This window comes from Catharus ustulatus, chromosome 4, assembly GCF_009819885.2.
Source record: "Catharus ustulatus isolate bCatUst1 chromosome 4, bCatUst1.pri.v2, whole genome shotgun sequence".
NCBI classification, from domain to species: Eukaryota; Metazoa; Chordata; class Aves; order Passeriformes; family Turdidae; genus Catharus; species Catharus ustulatus.
The window spans coordinates 24,199,000-24,219,568 of record NC_046224.1 but is presented as its reverse complement, the minus strand read 5'-3'; the positions used below and the strand labels follow the sequence as shown (position 1 = coordinate 24,219,568).

Genomic DNA, 20,569 nt, shown 5'->3' with positions numbered 1-20,569 from the left:
CCCGCACCGCACCGCACCGCCCCCGCCACCGCCCCCGCCCGGCCCCGGCCGTGCCCCCGGCCGTGCCCCTCTTAGTGACTCCCCATTCTCGCTGAGCACCTTCCCCGGGCTGCCAGCGAGACGGGACGGGACTGGCCGGGCGGTGGGAAGCGAGCGGGCAAGGGGATGGGAAGGGCAGGGAGGACGCCCGTGGGGCACCGGGGGACGGGCCAGCCCTGCCTCGGGCGCGCTGAAGTCAGCCCGGCGGGAGCAGGATGCTGCTCCGGCGCTGCCCAAGGGATGGTTTTTCCCCTGCGAGATGCCTAGGCTGGAAGAAAAGAGTCCCTTGATACCCCGAGGGTGAGAGCCTCGTAATCAGTCACTCCCTGTGATGGTCTTTTGGGCCTTTTCCTCCTTTCCTGTCTCCTAAAAATTTAGCTAGCAAACTTCCTAGCTGTCTTGCTCTCCCACCTCAGACAGGACTGTTGCAGAGAGCTGCCATGGGATGCTTCACCCTCTGCCGCACACGCCCATGTTATCCACTCGGGAAATAAAGACACACGTTTAATCTTCCCCCACCATCGCTCTAGTCTGAGCTGCTAATAAACGAGCTACTTCAGACAACCACTTTCTCCTTGCTCCAACAGAAGCTGTGCTGTGCCCTCTCCTGTTCCCCAGCCACAGTGGGGCCTTGGCGACACAGCCCTGCCGAGAAAAGAGGAGCAGAAGAGAGAAAACAAACAAAATCAATCAAGCTCTACTCAGAAATGGCAGGAAATCCTTCCTAGCCGGCAGGGAAGCAAGAGTGTGTGTGCTTAAAACAGCTCCGGTGCTGGGTATGAAACAATAGTAAAGATTACCTCTTCTTTTTCCCCCAGGCATATTTGAGTGGATAGCAAGGGAGCCAGAGCTACAAAAGACTCCTTAAATTTGGCTGTTGCCAGGGTATAGTCACCCTTTCTCCCCACAGAATGCATTGTACCCCAGCCCCTCAAAATCCTCACCCTGGAGCCAGCAAGAAACCTGCCTGACTTTTGGTGTTATAAGGCTGTGGGCAGGAGGAGACAGAGATGGGGGGATTCAAGGAAGAGGTAGAGATGAAGGGAGTGCTGAGGAGGAAAAGTGGAGCCAGACATGGAGTAGCCTGGGCAGGTGGATGTGAAGAAAGCCCAAGCAGCAGGCGTCTGGCCCTGGTGGCGAGGCCAGTGAGTGCTCTGGGAGGGTGAGTGCGCGGTGTGCTGGGACAAGTGGGCACTGGCACGGGATGCAAAGGAAACAGGAGCGTGCACCCCATGAGGGGAGGCACCTGCCTCCAACCTGTCCCTTGCTAGCAGTGGCAGGGGATGGCACCCTGCTGTGTCACCCCCTGCCTGCTGCATGCCCATCCTGGCAGCGGCCAGGCAGGAGTGGATTTGGAAGGAACCCGTGTGAGAGCTGCCCCACAGTGTGCAGATCAGGGTAGGACGGGTATCCTTTATCTGCAACCCTGCAGAAAAAAGTGCCTTACGCTTCTACAAAGCTTCTTGCCAGGGGAAGTGATGCTGTGCTGGGGATTTTGCACTGTCCAAATTTTATTACCAAAGGTTGCAGGATCGTGGTGGCAATGTCTATACCTCTGGCTGATGCTGCTCTGGCAGTGAGGGGAAGGGTGAGCCCCTCTGCACCAGCTCAGCCCCACTCACCCATGCTGGCATGGGGAGGAGTTGGGAATCGCAGCAGGGTAGGGCTCACCTCTCCCATGGTCCCAACCTTTCCCTCTGCAGGGACCACAACTTCCTCCCAGAGACAAAGAGGTGACTAAAATAGATTTTCACGGGGGGTGATGACTCAGACTGGTGAGTGGCCAGAGCAGCCTCCCTGTCCCATGAATAACAATTCAGAGATGCTCGGTGGGCAGCCGGCCCTTGGAAGGACAGTGTGTGACAGGGTGGGGGAAGGCAAGGTGGGGTTTTTTTGGTTCCTGTTTTGAGCAGGATTGGTGATAGAAGCTGGATTTAACAAGAGCTCGTGGATTCAACCTAGAGGGACTGGGAGCAAGAAAGTAGGGGATTTTCTTCTATCTAATTAACACCCAAACGGTGTCTTGGGGCTAGCAGCTGTCCCTAAGTGGTGGTTGCAGGCAGGGCAAGGTGGAACAAGGGGTCACCCTGTTGTGCCCCCTGGGGGAGAGGGACGTTTGGGACAGACTGCTGGCTTGAGGGGAAGGACACCCGCTGCTCCAAGGGTGCTCTGAATCCAACCCTCCCCACAGGAACCTGACAGCTCCATCCTGGCCAGCATGAAACCCTGGCCCGTTCATGATGCTGCAGCCAGCAGGGTGGGGGGGTGAGGGAAGGGGACCTTTTCTCAGAGGGGTGTAAGCTGATGTGTCTGAGGTGGGAGATTCCCTCCTCCCAGGTTATCACCCAGCTCAGGAGCATCCCCAGGGCCACCCTAAGGAGATCAAAGGGCTCCCTGGACCCAGCTCCACCATCTCCTTAGACCAGGAACCTTCAGATCCTGGGGAGCTGCAGGTTCTACATAGCATGGAAATCCTGGCTTCTTTCATTTCCAGGTTTCTCAGCCCAGCAGAAGTGACTTGCAGCACCTTGCTCTGGTTCCAGTGTGCTGGTGCAGACTTCCTTGGATGTGTTCACTCAGGCTGGGGTCTGTCTCCAGCCTTCTTCCTGCTCCAGAAAGCATGGGTGAGAGAAGAACACTTCATTTGGTGTTCTCAAATCCAGCCAGAACCACACTGGCTTCTGAGCACAACCAGGGTGCACGGGCAGGGGAGGAGGGAGCTTTAGTGAGCTTTACAGAAGAGGCAAGGTGAGCCCGATGGCATGACATGAATGACACCTGGGCTGGGATTGGCTTTGGTGGGCAGCAGTCCCTGCTGCCAGCCATGTCACCACTGGAGCAGGCCCTGCTGTGGCTTTCCAAAACTCTGACACAGCAGAAGTACCTCAAGGCAGGAACTCTCTCCAAGAACACCCAGCTCAGCCCAGTCTCTCCCCCCCAGGTGTGACCTCATCACACCCTCCTGAAGAGCAGCCCTGAGGGTGTTTAGGTTGGAGCTCTGCCCAGACACTGCCCTTTCCCAGTACCCAGAGGTGCCTTCCTGCCCCCCTCTCCTGCCTGCCTGAAGGGCACAGTACTCCCCTGTCTTTTGTCAGAGCTTCTCTGTGGCCAGAAAGGTCCAAAGACTAAACCAGGGCTGATCCGTGGTGCCCAAGAAGGGTGCAGGCTCTTGTGTTTGACTGCAGAGCTGATCTGTGCTGGCTCAGGGCAGGCATTTCTGTAGCCCTCCTCCCAAGCTCCACAAATCACAGCCTGCCCAAGGAAAACAACAACAGGATTTGGAATGTAACAATTTATTGGGGTTAATTTTTTGTTTTAATTTTAACTCCCCATTTCTGGCATTGATACAATATTCAAGAGCAGCAGAAAGAACAAAATGTACAAGAATACAAGAGTAATTAGCACAACCCCCACCCCCAAACCTGGAGCAAACCAGTTTCTTGCAGGAAGCACCAAGGGAAGGGGTGATTCAATCACCCTTCCAGTGGCTCTGCCTCCCACCCATCCACTCTAGACAGAGTTTAGCCAGCTGGGAACTGGATTAAAAAACATAACAAAACAAAACAGAACAAACACTATACTTAAAATGAAAATTGCAAGACAAAAAAATAATATATAGATATACAATTCATCCGTGCACAATCCTTAAATGCATTTTTTTCAAAATAATAAAAAAAATTACATATTTAGGTTTATTTTAAATTAAAAAAAATTACCACCTTCACTCTGTATGCCAAGTGAGGGGAAATGAAGAGACAGATGGGTTGCACCAGAACTATCAGCACTCTTAGAGTTAGGGCTGACCTTCTCCAAGAGAAAGGAAGGGCTCTGATGCTGCCAAAGCTCAAGCACAGGCAGAATCTGAAGTACCCAAGTACCACAGAACTCAGTGGGGTCACTCGCCTGCTCCAAGTTCAGTGTTTGCAGGAATCTGCAGCATTTGAGCCTAAGCTTGGCACAGGGGAAGGTGAAAGGAAGGAACACATGAAGCAGGCCCCTGTCTTCCACCACCAGCAGACAACTTTCTAAGCAAAAAGAAAACAAACGGGGGAAAAAAAAATCCCAAAGCAGAGTCTCCTCTATTCTTAGGGAGTGTACAAGGTTTAATGGCACAGGGAGAAGAGGAAGGAGGACAGCACACCGAGTTGATTTGCTTGGGGGAGGTGCAGGCATGACAACTCTTTTCTAAAAAAAGTCATCACAACGATTAATTTTTCTGTTCTGTTTGAGAACTTGACCTAAGATTCTGCCCTGCTTTGCAGCTGGGGGCTGGAAGCAGCAGGCTCCCTCCAGGGCAGCTGAAGAGAAAGCCAACTGTGCAAGAGCACCTACCTGCTGCTCTGCCCAGAGGGAAGCCCTCAGCATCCCTCGAGAGCAGGAGCCAGCTGGGGGGCTGCTTGGGAGCATGGAAAAGCCCCACTAGTTCTATGAGGCCCTGAAGCCCCACCAAGTGCTTTGACCCACCCAGCCGCGTTCCAGAGGTTTAACGTGAGCTCTAAGTGCTCAGCTGAACAAGGAATGAAGTAAAGAACCAGCAATGGGAATTAACACTTTGCCTGCATGTCCCACCATGCCCCTTTCCTCCCAGCAGAGACATTTTCTGAATAGAAGCTGAACATTTTCTGCAAAAGCTGGCACCACTCTGACTGCATCTTGTTGCAGTTCTGTCACCTTACTTCTTCCCTGTGCCACAGCACGCTGCTTGCTGCCCCCTTCCCAGCTTCACTCAGCCCAGGGGCACAGAGGGCATCCTGCTCCTCCATCCCAGTGCCATCTGCCAGTGCCTGGAGGGTGTGGGCTCAAAGCACAGAGCTCACCTGGGGTGGAAGGACCCTCAGCCCAAAGACTGTGCTTTTGGATGGCCCTGGAGTAGCTTTGTTTCCCACCACAGAGAAGCTGGAATGGACAGAAGAGCTGCCAGAGGCAGCCAACCGCCACAGGACTGTATCTCTCTCCACTCCTGGAAGGAGAAATTTAGAGAAGGGAAGAAAGAACTCAGGGCCCTGCTGCATGGTGAGGCAGGTGGGACACACGGCATCTCAGAATGCCCACACAGAACACAGGAGAAGCTCTTGGTGCCAAGACTGACCCTGCACAGAAAAGGGTGCAAATACCCATGACCACATCGGTCTGATACAGGGCAACAGCAAAACGTGAGAGAAGCAGAGGACGGAAAGGCAAAGGTGAGGATGGAGACAGACTCCCAACAACTCCTGCCATCTACACTCCCAAAAAGAAACCATACACATTGCACTCTGGGGAAGGATCTCAAAAATAGAAGTAAAAAAGAAAGTAAAGACACTTATTTTCTCAACCTCAGAGCATTGGTGAAATGAAGATACTTCCTGGAATTACCTGGGGAAGGAAGCACAGACAGGGAGCAGGGGATTTCTGAAGCAACACTGAGCACTCCATCTCTGTGCAAATGCCTTGAGAGTTGGGCTGCCAGCACCCTCAGCAGGATGGTCTCCTCCACCCCCATCCCCTTTGCATGAGGAAGACGGAGGCACAGGGCAGTGACACAGCTGCCAGAAAAACCACGGCGAGCCAAGAAGGAACAGAACTCAGGAGGCACCAAATCCCCGACTCCACATTAACCCTCTACAGCAGATCGCCTTCAGAGCAGAGATCAGGGAGGCTGCACACAGGGTGTGGGTGAGATGGGGAGAAAGGGGGGGAGGCTTTTCATATTCATATATTTATATATAAGAAGTAAATAAGATCCCAGCTCTCGCGTGATTATTGGGCAATTGAAAAACGCAGCAAAAGCAAGCGACATTGGAGTAAAAGGATGTGCCAGGCAAGGAGGAAGAAGTCTTGTCAGAAGGTGGGGAAGGAAGCAAAAGGGAAAATAAGCACTTAGCCAAACACACACTCCAGGTTTGTTACACCTCCCTGGGAAGAAGGGCCTGCTCCTGAGCAGCCTTACTAATGCCACAGCTGGGAGTGGGCAGAAGTGTGGGGAACTCAGGACACCATCCTTCAAGCATGGCAACCTCTTTCTGCAGGAAGTCCCCAGGAAGGTGATAATCTCCAAACGCTGGGAGCTGCTGAAGCCTCCTCTACAGAGAGGGGCTTGGAGAAGGGAGTGAAATCCCTAGGAAGACTCAGCTCAGAGACAGCTCCTACTTGGTAAAAAGCATGATTGTAGTTGTGATATTTTTCTTTTTTTTTATTTTTAATTTTTTTATTTCATAAAATCTCCCTGGGAACTTCAGTAAGGGGAGACACAGAGAAATGCTCCCTTTCTCTTGTGAAAACAGAATTTAAGCAGTGGCTCACCACAGCTGGGCCTGCTCACTACACTATTTCTGTTTTTCATCCCCAAAGGACCTTGAATCTCATTAGCTTCATGCCCCTCCAGTCCCACGCTGCTCACTGAGAGATAGCACGAGAAAGGAGGTTTCTGTTCCAAGTTGAGAGCCATGGGAAGCACGGACAGAGTTTAACGGGCAGAGAGAGAAGTTCCCAAGCGCAGCCCAAGCTATGGGAAGCATTGGGACATCAGTCATCTGCCACTGCAAAGGGCACTAAAAAAGTCCAGACAAGAAAAGCTGTTCAAGCATCCTTGCCCGCCATCTTCTGTTCAGACACCAACATCTGGTGGTTTCCCTCTTCCCTGCAGTCACTCCCACGCGCCAGATGAACACCAGAGATGTCTTGGACAGGGAAGCCAGCACACAAGACTGCCCCCTTGCTCTGAAAGAACATTCAGGCAACTCTTCCCCACCACCCCGAAGGAAGCTGGAGAAGAAGGCTACCCTACTTGAGCACAGTCCTGTCAGGGTGTTCCTCTCCCTTCTCCAACCTAAAAACTTCCAGCATTTACTGGCCTCAAGAGGAGGGTGCATGTCCCTCAGCAACACAATCAGAGCACACAAGGCAGTTCTCTCATCCGCCTCTAGAGATCCAGCCGGAGAAGGGGTGCTGGAATACACACCAATGGGACTCAGTTTTCTGTCCTGATGTGGTGAATTCCATACAGAAAAATGCCACCCCTTACCTGGTATTGGAAGAAGTTACAGAGGGGAGGCATATCTGCTTCCCAAGAAATAAGCCCACCATGATTAATTTTGCTTGGATACAGGGGATGGAAAAGAGAAGAGAAAGGTACATGCCAACCCCAAATGTTAGCAGCTTGCTGTGCATGCAAAGTAAGTCAACTGTTTCCACATTGACAGCCTGATCCACTTTCTGTCAAAACGTGACTGGCCATCTTTGAGGGCTGCTCAGCCAGAAAACCACTTGGAGACTCCACCTTAGCTCACAGGAGAGGTATGGGAGGGAAGGGAACTCACTCCAACACTTGGGAGGCAAGGACGGAAAGGTTTGTAGACAGGGTTCCTCCAACATGCAACTTGCCTTTTCAGCTCAGAGATCGCTGCTTATTCCTAGAATGCCTTTCCCTCCAGTTCAAGCAAGCCAAACACCATCCCAGACACACATGCTTCAATACTACAAAATACTCTTTTCTCTAAGGACCATCTAATACCACTACAGTTTGTGCAATCACTGCATTTATTATTCATTTTTAAACTCTCTCGCTCTCTCCCTGTAGAAACTTTTTTTAAAACTTTTCTTTTTTTATGCAAAACTAATCATTTCACTTTTTCCACTCCATCATAAAATCTCCTCTAAAAACACGACGACGAGAACAAACATGGCACAGACACAGAGAATATTTCCCTGTTTTTGTTGATTTTTTTTTCTAAGGATTACGGGGAAAGAAGGGGATACTTTCAAATAAACTCCTCCTTCAATTCCATGCCCGTTTTAAAAGGCATGGATGAATCTTCTTTCCTATCTCCCTTAAGGAGCAAGGGCAAAAATTCAGAAGGAGGAGCGCAGCCTACATGAATATGAAGGTAGGTTAGTCAGCCTCAAGTGTCTTGTCCACCTGAGGGAACTTGAGGCGACTGCTGCATTCAAGTTAGCAAACCTCTAACTCAAAACAGCACGGGATCCTCATTTTGGATCCAGAGGTTCAGGGTTTGGTTCCCACCTGGTGACCCACGCAGGGAGGGATTTGTCACACAAGCAGGTGAGCTGTGTCTGCAAGCCGGATCATACTCCTTTCTTCCTCCACAAAGAGGATCTACTGCACGAGTTTCTCTACTGCAACAAGTCCCCTCATCTCCTCACTGCAGGAAGAAGGTCCTCGCGGAGCATCCCTACAATGACCCACTGTTTTGCTCTTCACAGTTCCCTTGCTTGCCACTCTGGAGAAAGGCAAAACCCCTTCAATTAAACAATTCCTGCCCCTTGCCCCCAAAAACACCATACAAGAGACACTGGGGAAAAGAATTCTGCCAAGCAACACATCTTGGCCAAAACACATCAAGAGTTTCCTATTAAAGTTCCCTTTTATCTCCCACTTAAACGCTTCAACACTTTTTTTCAGAACCTTGATACCACAAAACAAAAACACATCACCACATACACACCAAACAGCAACTTAACAACCTAAAGTGACTGGTCGGTTTGCATCCACCCCATAAAGCAGCTCCTCTTATCTCACAGCCACAGATTAGTTCTTATTCAGAAGGGGGAGAAAAAAAAGAAGAATCTCCTCACTATTTCTCTAAGAAAGAGCTTTTCCCTATGCCTACAAACTGCTCATCTTCGAAGCTGCAGTCAAATGGATAGGCTATGCTAACATAAGGGATCCCTGGGTGTGCCAGGCACAGGAAAGATGCACAAAAGAAAACCCAAACAAAACAAAACAAAAAAAACCCCACCCACAAAAATACAAGCAGGTATTAACACAGACACGCACACAAGTCCAACAAGTTATAGAAAGCCTTAGCTTGGTGAATGGATCAGGGAAGTCTCTTTCTCCCTGCCCCTAGCTTCAGCTGTGAATGAAAGCACATCCCCGAAGAGTCCACTAAGCTCTTTAACCAAGGAAAGAAAAAGAAAGAGGTGAACCAAGGGTGGTGCTAACAGCACCTGGAATCCCCCTCAGACTGTCTGCACAGACACGCAACCGCAAATGGTGTGAACTCACGTTTCCCACAGCTTGGAATGCCACCCATTGCAAGGCAAGGTTTGTGGGGAGGACAGCAGATTTTATTACACCAGCCCAGGCGCTGGAGGCAGGGAACAGACAAGTTCTGGGCACAAAAGCCCTAATTAAGGTCAGAAGCTGGTCTATCCCTCTACCACTCTGACAATGTCCCTTGGGCAGACAAATACTACTTCCCTCCCACAAACTGCCTCCCTTCTACGCTCAGATCACTGCAACCACAAAATCACTACAACAGGAGAGCACTCCTCGGAGCAAGCAGCTCCAGACTATCCTTGTGTGAAAGCACCAGAGGGGCAAATTCCACTTGTGTTCACCTGCCCATGGCAGGTTTATAAATAAATGAGCCCTGGCATGAGGAATTTTTCCCACCCTTTTCACCTCTGCAGCATGTTATGTAGAAGTGACACCCCTCTGCCCCATCCAGGGACAAGGCTGAGAGGGTGAGGCTCTCCCACCAGTTCACCAGCACCTCTTTTTCTTGCCTCTACAGGCTCAGTCCTGTGCAAGTAGAGGAAGAAAGGAGAGCAAAGGAATGGCTTCTCACAGTGAAGCTTAGGACCCACACAGAAACAGAGCAAGCCAGAAATGGCAGGCAAAAAATAGAGCTTATTTTGGATGTGAACAAAGCTGGTCAGGGAGAGGGGAGCTGTGGAACAAACAGCAAGCTGTGGTCTTGCTCCCTCCAATTTGCTAGGGGTGAAGAGAAGGAATTTCTAGATCAGCTCACAGGAGCTTTTTAGGGGAAGAGATCCAGCACACATGCATATGATGTGAGACAGGTATTTCTTATGAGCACCTTTGGTTGACAGTTGTAAGGGCTGTTTCAGATGCTGAAAAGACAGAGGGAAAACCTCTTCCAGGCTACCCACCAGAGGGAGGGGAGAGCATGAGGGGCAAAAGCAAGGAGGAGGAATAACCAACCTGCCTTAGCATCCACCCCTCCTTCCTTTGGCAGGAGCAAGAGGGAGCAAAGAGGGTCAGGGGAAGCTTATGCACCAGGTGGGAGAGCAGCCTCATGCAGCTGGGGCAGTGTCACGTTGTTGGCGTTATCTTCCACAGACTGAAGGATGTATGCACAGCCCACTCCTGCTTCCACCTTGGAAAGAGCGGGGAAAGGCATTTCATGTCCCTCTCTCCCAAACAAGTGCAAATGATGAACACCAGGAGGAAGATACGGGCTGGAAGCAGACTCCTCTTTTCTTCCCTTTCTCCTGAGGAGCTGAACAGGTTGGAAGATGCAGGAGAAGAGGAGGGATCAGGGCACCTGAAAGCACCCATACAACTGCCAAGGTAGCACCAATAGTCAAAGGAAAGGGGAAGCCAACACGAGGCATTAGACTGCATGGGGCACCCCTCACCACCCCAGCTTTGTCTCAAGCACCTTCCAGGCATGACATTTCACCTGTCCTTCTTCCCCTCACTCTGAGGGCATCTGGATCAGCAACTGCCCCAAGGACAGTAGAGGAGAGGGCAGATCCAGGCCGCAGGTGATGAGGGGAAGGATGGCAGGATGGTAGTCATCGCAAGGGGTAAACAAGAATGGAAGAATCTGCATGCACATTGTGGGAGAAAGTCTGGAGGACATGGGCAAGGGCTCCAATCCTCTTACATCCTCCCCTCAAGGGTTTGGAGCTCCTCTTCAGTTTTTGTCAAAGATGGAAGGGGAATGAGGAAGAGCAGCACCTTCGTCACCACCTGCACAGGCACACGGACACATGCTCACTCATCCCTCAGCCCCAAAGGCTCCACCGCCTGTTGGACAACACCACATTCAAGGACAAACAACCACTCCCCAGCCCCACCACAACCCTCCCTGCCTCCTCCTAGCAGTACCAACACCCAGAACAGAGGGTGCTCCCATACCCCCACTGACACACTCCAGCCTCCAGGCAAGAGGAAGTGGGCAGGAGGAAAGGAGGAGGAAGGGTGGCAGTGAGGGCAGAAGGACAGCCAAGGGGAGAAGGAGAGAACTAAGGACAGCCATTCGCAACACAACTTCTCTTAGGTAGCGCTCCCCCCACACCCCTGGAGCGGGGGGACCTGGCTGCTCACTTGCTGCCTCCTCCGCCACCACCCGCCGCCACCTTCTCAAAATCCTCTGCATTGCAGAACTCCTTGATGGTTACAGTGAGGAGGTTGCTGGTGACATCTGTGACCACCACATTAGAGCAAGGGGACATCTCAGGACGCCAGTCGCCAGCCTCCTGCTCTGGGTCAGAAGAGGAGAGGGACAAAGAGGGCGTCTGCCCCCCAGTGCACCCTCCCGAGGGAGAACGCTTGCTGGTGGCAGCCGACTCAGGTGGGATTGAGAGGTCGAGGACCTCCGACTCACGCCAGTCGGGGATAGCTGGGCTGAGGGTCTCAGGGAGCAGCTTTGGAGGGGAATCATCTGGGTCAGAGGAGGACTGAGGAGCAGGTGATGGGCAGCCAGAGGAGCTGGAGCTGGGGGCATCATAGGGGGTGGAGCCCATAATGAGCCCACAGGAGGCTGCCTGGGAGCCTTCAGCCTCCCCCTTGCCCTCCAGAGAGGGGGTAGGTGCAGCAGATGGCTTATTGTAGAGCGCAAAGGTGCCAAACTTCATGTGGCGGATCTGAGTGCGGAGGACACTCTCGCTGAACTTTTTGCTCTTGCCAATGACACGGTTTCGGGATGGGATCTTGGGCCGAGCCAGGCCCCCGGCCCCACTGGCTGGCTTCCCACCTTTGTCAATGACTTTGAGGTTGAGGATGATGCGGCTGCGTTTGGGCTCACGGGGTTTCACCTTACGGTTGATGATGCGGACGGTCTCCGAGAATGGTGAGACAGGAGGACGAATGCCAGCCCCGCCACCCACGCTCCCGCCATTCTGGGGGTCTGGACGGGGCAGGGGGCGCCGGGACATGCGGTGGCATCGCCGGATGTCTTTCTTGAGCCGGTGCACCGCGGCGCTGGAGTGGAGTTTGGGAGAGGAGGTACTGGAACCAGGCTTGACAGAAAAGTGTACATCCCCAATGTGGAGGGCCTCCGCTTGGGCCCGAGCCTGCGGTGGTGGGGAGAAAGAAAACAAACAGGGTCAGAGAGGCAGCCTAGGTGCAGCCACATCTCAAATCAGGCACTGCTCACTTCAGGACAAGCACTCACTGGCAGTACCATGACACATTTGTACCCAACATCAATGACAAGCACAGATACACACCTACAAACTATTGGTAGCTCCAGCACAGCCCCCAGGTGGGCACAGGACACTGTCTATGTAATTTTTTGGGAAACAGATAGAAGGGGGTCTTGAGGAACACAGATGGAGACTGGTGAGAATGGTTGGCCAGAGCTGTCTTCATTAAACACAAGAAATTTAGAGATCTGATTTTGAACTAGGGTCACATGCAAGTCATTAATCCTTACTGTATTGTAGGAGCAAGGTCCAGTGTTAAAGAGATGAGGCCAGCTGGAATTCAAGTAAAATTTAACTACCTACAAAGAAGAGATTGACTTGTCCTTTTGAGCACCACAGTTGCTTGAAACTGGATCAGAGCAGGAATAGCACCTGCTCAACCGCTCTGTGCCAGCCCTCCCCAAGAGCCAGGCCAGGAGAACAATATTTTTAAGTTCTTCTGATGGCAAAAACTGCCCTGGTTCATGCATCAGAGACAGGAACCTTTTCTGGCAGCAAGAACTGTTTTATTGGTAAGCAGGTGCTGAAATGACCTGTGGGCATGGAAACACAGAGTCTATTCTCCATCACATCTCATCAGAGCACTCTTGCTTGCATAGCTCATCCTTCCACCCGCACCCCAGCAGTTGCTCAAACCAACTCCCTTTCATATTCCCTCAGCAGTGGTGACAGGCAGAAGTCACACAGGCCTGGAGGGGACAGGTGAGCCCCCTGTGACTGCCCATCCCGCGAGCAGCTTCCCCCACCTCGTGGGCACAGCAAGAACTGCAGTGCTAGAAGACGACAGCTGCTTTTCCTCCCCAACTTTTCCATCCCGTTGCCCCTTGCACACGCCAAGATCGGGATGGCTTCTTGCCAGCTAAGAGCTTAGCACTCGACTCCATCTCCTTTGTCACCCTGCAGGCTGTGCCTCCTACCAGAGAAATGCCTGGGAAAAAAAATGTGCGTGTAAAGGCAGGGATCTAACAGATCTAAGCGAGGGGCCCAGCCAGCCTCTGCACAAAAAGCTCAAAGTCCTGCCCTACAGCTCCAGAGCTTTGCTGTTAGCCAGAGCCCCTCTTCTCCCACAGAGATACGCATGGGAACCGCAGAAGATCCTGAATGAGCAGAGAACAGAGACATGAAGACATTTTGTTCCTCTCTGACTAACACTGGATGATCACAGCCTTCAGTACTTCTTGCATTTTGGCTTTAAAAGGACTGCAAAAATGAGGCCTCCTTCTCTGACTGTACAAGAAACACACACTGGAGGCTCATCCTGACTGGGGGTCTGAACTCAGTATTAGCCAGCTGACAAAGAAACAGAGACAAGTCAGCACAACTCCAAGGAAGGCAGAGACATTCTGCACATTAATAAACAGGGTTATTTCCACCTAGCTAAAGGGAAGTGTTCCCAGCACACACAAACCCCAACATATCCTGCTGTAGTAGAAAGCATCCCAATATCCATCTATTTACTCTTTGCTCAGCCTTGTGTGTTTCTCCATGCCCCAAACTGTTCCTGCAACAGGCATCGTACAGGCCCGAGCACAGAAACAGCACCAGATGAACTCCCTGCACCACACAACAACTCTACCCCTCCCATCTCATCAATACACAATCTGGAGACACTGCAGACCTGGTCAGGAGGCCACAGGCACAGGCAAATGCACATTAGGGCTGTGCTTGCTCCATCTCTTCACAGGTCCCTCTGAAGCAGATGGCAGATACAAGGACAAGCTAAAGTTTGTGTTCTGATATTACATATCAGCACAGCCTAAATTAACAAATTTTTTCCTTTTCATCCTGCTCCACATCACACCCAGCCCCTCCAGCATTGCTGCTCTTGTGCTCTGGGTTTCTCACCAACTTACCACTGCTGACCAAGAGCAAAATGCAACAGTGTCCCCTTCCAAAATACAGGTCAGAGAAGCCAGGCAGAGGTTACAGAGAGATGCATCACTGAAAATCCTTCTACAGCTTCAATGGATGGACACAGGTATCCTTCAGGGCCTCTCCTGTTGCCAACATTGCACATCTTTCAGATTAACTGCCTACCCTGTAATCATGCCTTGGAGTGAGTTCTGCCCCCTCTGCTCCAAGTCAAATCTAACTGCCACCTTCCACCGGCACTGCCTCCATCATGCAGGAGAGAAAGGCAGCAGCTTCCCAGAAGGGTGGGGGAAGCAGTCACAAACACCCTCAGTTTCCTTATACACCCCAAAAATTCCTGAGTAAAGCTTCCCATCAGCCACATTAAACAAGTGATAATGCTGGGATGGTCACTACCTGGCCACTTCCATAGCCCTGCTGCTTTTACTTTGTCTACCTGTACACATTAATCAGCTCCTGTCCTGTTTTCAGAGAGACCTGTTTTGGTCTTGTGCTTGCACAGCACCTAGTGCAGAGTCTGGGTACACGGCCTGGACTTTTCCATTGCGCCAGAACCAGTAGGTCTCATTTACGTGCTACATGTCTGTGTTTCCAGTTACTTCTGGGGCACTTTTTCAAGGCTGAAGCTGCTTCTAACTCATGTTTCAGCTATCTGCCTTTATTAAATTCCAGCTTCAGTAGTCTCCAGGTAGTCTACATGCAGCATTGATACTTTGGTCAGATTATAAAGAGAGAGGGTAAGTTAGGGCCCAACAGTCTTCCCCTGCTGCTACACAGCTATCTCCAGTGACCAGCTCCAGCGCAAGTTCCAAAGAACATTATGCAAATATTCACCTTACCTTGAGATTGTTTTTCCAGGTAAGGTTTCAAGAAAAATCTTATCAGATGCTTTATCTAAGACCAGCCCCCAGAGCTTTCTCACTTGGGAAGCTCAGTATTCCTACCACAGGATCAGGTTTATTCAGGCATCACCTACACAAACTTGTCCCTTCACTGCAGAGGACAGCAGAGAGGCTCTCCTTCCTGTCTCCAACTTTAGATTTAGTAACTTGCTACCTTTGGTTTGGACAAGACTTAACACTCAATTTTCTCTGTCGGAAATGCATGTCTACCTGCTCTGGATCCACTCCTTGGTCACATTCACAGCCATATGAGGATAAGGTCTTTGAAAAACAAACCTGGTGAATTCTTTCAGCTGTGTCACCACAGTTTGCTACTTGGCTCACAAGTTTTCCACATGGAAACTACCTCTAGGTTTTGCTGCTTTCACCTGCAGGATGTGCTCAGTGCTGAAGTGCTCAGCATGTATACAAAGTAATTCACTCACTGCTTACAGCTCAGCCTACATCAGGATGCAGCTTCTGGAGGCTTGCTGCAGTGCTCTGTCATGAGAGCAAGCCAATTGCTGGGATTGCTTCCCTTCCCCCTCTTCCCGTCTGGGATATGTATCACCTTTATTTATCTTGTACAGCTCTCCCTCACTGCCCCTGGGAACTAGTGTATCTCCCCCGTTCCCGACTATTTCTGAATAAGTGTCCCTTGAGGCCCAGCAAGCATATTTGTTCATTCATTCCCTTAACGCACCGAGGCACACAAGCACGTACACAGACACGTGCTTAGAAAGGCCTCTCTTACCTGATTTGTATCAAAATCTCTCCCATTTGGAAGAAAAACCAAACCAAAGACCTTGTAAGGCAATGGATTTCTAGTGAATTATTTCAAAATCTTGCCAATTCCAGTAATGTTGCTGGACCATAGCAGCGCTACTCTCTCATAAATTACTGGCTCTGCTTTGTCCTTTATTCTCCACCTGCATTCCCACAGTCTTTGCTTCAAACAGCATTTTCAAGAGCTCTTCTTTCCCCTTTTTGGCTGCCATTCTGCCTTTTTATCACCCCCTTTCTTCAACAGTCTTCCAAGTGACAAGGCAAAAGCAAGCCAGTTCATAGCACAGCTCTCCCAAGCAACACTGCCATAAACTAAAGTTTCCCTCTGGATTGGGAACAAAATGCTACAAAAGGGGAATGGTCTGTTTTCAAATTATTCAGGATAATTTACGAACAGGGAGGAGATCAAAAGAAACCCAATTCCAGCTTGGGAGTTCAAGAAAGGGCGAAAGGACAGAGCACCATGCTGCTCAGACCCTTCTTCCCCCACTCTCCTACTAAGAATCCCTTTACTCTTGTTCTCCCTTACTTCTTCCTTCCCATTAACCTTCTTCACTCCTGTCACCTTATATTTATGGCCACCCCAAGCAGGGGTCTTTGCCAGCCACCCACTGAGCTTGCAGATCGGGCTCCGTCTCTGAATAGCACTTGTTAGACTTTATTAGATGAGTTTGTGAGGTTTGCATTCCACACAGCAGAGCGCCTAGAGAAAAAAGTGAAATAAAAAGAGCAAACTGAGCAGGAGAAAAAGAAGATGATCCCTACAGCATGTGCTACATCTCTTTCTAACCTCACATCAGCATCCATGCGGAAGGGCCTGTCCTCAAGGATGACTTCTGCCAGACACCTAAGAAATAAGCCTTACGTGCAGCGCTGCCCATTTCAGATCAAGAACTTTGTTACCCATCTGCTCAGCACAGGGTTGCAGCACACCAGCAGCCTCCCCCCAAGCCTGAGCTCAGCTGTGGGAAAGTTTTGCCCCTTAGCATGCAAAGGATAAAGACCCATTTCCTGCCCAAAACTTTGCAGTTGAAGCTTGCAGGGATTGTTTTCAACACTGGCCATCTTGATAGTGATATTACAAAGCCTGGACTGTGACGTGCCTCTGCAGTCTGAGCGAAAGGCCAAGTGTTAGACAGCTCTCAGAAACAGGAGCCTGGCTTACAAAGGCAGCAGGTGGTCAAAGACGCGACTTTTCAAACCTCTTCCAAAGGCATGGGCCACTAACCTGCTCCAGTGCTTTCTGCAAATCCCCCTGGGTGCCTATCTGCAACTTTTGAGAACTAATCCCAGGATAAACCTAGTCCCAACTGCAAGCTAAAACACCCACACAAGCCAAGGGACTGAGTGGCATATCAGGGCACTTATTTTGATGCCATTCTGGAGACTCAGAAGCCTGGGTTTAAGCACTGATACACATGGAAAATCCTAGCAAGTCACCAAGTCAACTAAGACTAGTCTATCAAAGCAGTCCTAGGCCAGATTTCTGCTCAAACATCATTGCATCCAGGCCTAATCTGTTCAGTTAACAGATCAAAAAGAATATTGTTCTAACTGCCAACTCCAAATACTCCCTCTGGGATACAAGAATCAAATTTCTTCCCCTGCTTCCGAAATTCTCACTGGCAAGAGATTCTGCAGCTGAAAGAACTGAAAATACTGTTAGTAATGCATAAGGCAATCCCACTCCTCCCACAGCAGCACCGGTGCTGCAGGGTTGGAAGAGGTCAAATGTGCATCTTTGGAGGTCAGAAGAACTGAGCTGCAAACCATCTCTGTCATAACTCTAGCCACAGCTGTGTTGATTGTGGTTTGCCTGAACAGAGCTCAAACAAGTTCAGATGGGGCTGGCTCAGACAGAGTTACTTCTCGCTGCCTGGTCTGGGGTGTTATTTTTAGGGTAGGATCTGAAGTCACAGAGGAGCAGCAGGTCAGAGCACAGTTCCACCAGTTCTGTTTCCCCAGAGGTGCACACCAAGCGGCAGTGGTAGTGCTCTGTCCTGCCAGCCTCTCCTACAACGTGGCACCAGCCTTTGGGAGAGGTGATCTCGCTCCCTATCACGATTCATCTTCTATAAAGTACTGAGCCAGTTCTGCAAACCTACAGGTTTCCATTACTGTTTAAGGAGCTGGCAGAAGGAAGATGTGCCACAGAAACCAACGTGATTCAAGGGATGCTGCTGAATAATTCACGTTAAGTTTAGGGGGGTTTTAAAGGGTAAGGGGAAAAGAAGCGATGAGTGGGTTTTGAGCTCGGGGGTTGATTTTGGTTTTTTAAGTGAGTGATTTTTTTTAAATGACTGATATGGGAATAGATACAGCCATATCACATTCAGAATCAAAAATAAAAGAAACTGATTACACATAGCATAGTCACCTCTCTACAGCTCTGAACAGTGTCAGATGTTACAAATACCAGTATTTTTTAATGCAGCAGAGAACTATTTCAAGCTGGTGGTTTTCCCTTCAAGTGTTCCTTTGCCTTGTTGGGAATTTAAACACAATGCATGACTGCCAGAAAGAAGAAAACCAACCATTCTGTGCTCCCTGAATACAGCATAAGAGGTAGCACATATCAGATGTTTGTAATACTCAGGCTACAGATACAGAACAGTGTTAGCAGAAAAACAGGCAATGAGGGAAGACAGTTCCATCAGCAGGACTTCCCAAGGATTACCCTGGTCCCCTGGGCTTCAGGCAGAGCATCAGAATACGCCTGTTCCTGCATTTCTTCTGTGTGCTTCATTATGCCCTCTCAAAGTAGAGAAGTGATACCCTACCCCTCTGTGCTTTCTGGTGCTCATGCAGTTAAAAGTGCTGTGCTGACTTGAGTAAACCTCCTACTGCTGCCAGGCAAAGGGAAGTATTAACCTGTTTCACAGATGGGGAAACACGCACAAAGCCGAAGTGATTTGCCCAAAGCCACAGGATGACTTGGTGATAGTGATGCCTTACTACAGGGTCCACACTGGCTGTTCCAGGGCTTCCTATCAGAGTAAAACCAGGGGAACTGTGGACTTGCTCATCTGTCTGAACTGTACAAAGGTGTGCTCCTTCTATGCTCATTTGGAGCCTGAGATTGTTACAGTTGGAGAGGAAGGGGAGGGAAGAGGGGAGTAGAGCAAAGCATTTCATTTGTAAACTAATGAAATTCACAGAGCTCACATAACAGTCACACAGCTACTGGGGTTCTTAATTAAAAGAAAATAAGGTAAAAATACAGGGCAAGATGGCCTGCACTAGGGACTACCTTCCTTGCTCTTCTTTGCAAGCACGCAGAGATGCTACGACATCTTGCAGAGATGATGAGTCTATCAGAGGGTAACTGGAAACTTCAGCTGCCATCCTATGCAAGGTGAAACATTCCTTCTCCTCCCAGTCACCCCCCACCCTCTGCAAAAGCAAAACAAGCCTGCAGTTTACAGATCAAAGCATGAACCCTTCATGAAACTCCCGTGGAGCACCTACATCTTAAATGCAATCAGAAGAGCACAAGTGGCAGCGGGATTCCCGCCTCTGCTGCCTGACCGCTCAGCGTGCTGCTAAGTTGCAGGGCACGGGTCAGATGAAATAGCCTGCTGAAAGAAGAGGGAACAGGGCTGGCTAGCTCTCCACTGCGGCAACAGAAGGCCACGAGAAGGAGAGGATATCGGAAAAAGAGACTGCAGGCTCACCACGCACATCTGCGTGTGCTGACCGTCCTGCTGAGGCACCCGTCGTCGCACGCACACGCGCTCTCCCCTCACACGCTTCTGTGCCTCTGCCCACCCCCCCTTTCCTGTCGGGTTTTCCCCGCGCTCCCAGAGCCAGGCATCAGGCACAAGTCACTTGAAAGTCCAGTCCTTCCAAGGGCACGCACCAGCAAGGTCTGAGAGATTTTTTTTTTTGCTAGGCCTAAGTTATTTAAATAAGAGTTACCTTCAGCAGAAAAGTTTTAGGTTTGGGTCCTCTCTTCTTGGGCCCGTACAGCTCACGCTCTCGTTCCCTTTAGGGAATCAAATTTGTCAAGAAGTTAAAACTTTTCCCAAAGGGACAAACAGAAGCATACAAGATAAAGAAAAAAGCAAACCAGGAAAAAATAAGGGAAAAAAAAAAGAAAAAAAAAAAAGGAAAAGAGCGCCTGGACGCTGTTTCCCGCTCGCCCACCCAAAGCCAAACCTGCTGCTGCAGCCCCCCCAGCCCAGGGTGGGGGATGAACACTCACTTCTGCTCGAAGGCGGCGATGAGGCGGGAGTCCAGGATGTTCTCCTCGGGTTCCCAGGTGCTGTACCTGCCGGGGCGGGAGCAGCGGAGGGGACAAGCGGAGCGGTTAGCGCCCAAATCCCCCCGCAGCCGCACACACAGACACCTCCCCCTCCATCCCATTCCGCCCCATCCCATGGCCCCGATCCCCGCAGCCCGGGCGGGATACACTCACTTGATGGCCCAGCCTTTCCATTTCACCAGGTACTCGATGCGCCCCTGCAACACACGGGGAGAAGGCGGGGGGGGGGGGTGTGAGGCGGGGGCCCGGCGGGTGGGCCAGCGGTGCGGCCGGGGCCCGGCAGCGAGGACCGAGGCTGGGGGGGAGTCCCGCAGTCCCAGTGGGGACGGTCCCTCACCTTTCGGATGCGGCGCTTGATGATGGACTCGGCGGCGAAGACGCGCTCCCCCACTGCAGACAGCTCCATCTTGCTGCTCCCCCTCAGCGGCGGCGCCCACAGCCCATAATAATCCCGCCCGCCCGCGCGCACCGCCCCGCCCCCTGCCCCCCGGCCCCGCCCTCCTCGTGCCGCCGCCGGCTCGCGCACGCCCGCGCGCCCCCTCCCGCC

The 20,569-nt window shown here is 51.0% G+C and overlaps 1 protein-coding gene across 2 annotated transcripts; it reads right to left on the bottom strand.

Annotated features, from left to right (window-relative positions):
• Positions 1-3,316: 3,316 nt before the first annotated feature.
• On the bottom strand, positions 3,317-20,479 carry CBX6 (chromobox 6). 2 transcript variants are annotated; one of them, XM_033058635.1, is made up of 5 exons: positions 20,360-20,479; positions 20,176-20,219; positions 19,963-20,028; positions 19,677-19,743; positions 3,317-12,033 (listed from the first exon to the last, which is right to left on the bottom strand). In XM_033058635.1, exons 1-5 carry the CDS (start codon positions 20,426-20,428, stop codon positions 11,116-11,118), a joined length of 1,164 nt encoding a protein of 387 aa, XP_032914526.1. In that variant the 5' UTR covers positions 20,429-20,479; the 3' UTR covers positions 3,317-11,115. The 2 variants fall into 2 exon arrangements, with proteins under 2 accessions (XP_032914526.1, XP_032914525.1); XM_033058634.1 differs by having other exon boundaries at positions 3,317-12,087; positions 20,360-20,478.
• Positions 20,480-20,569: the final 90 nt, after the last annotated feature.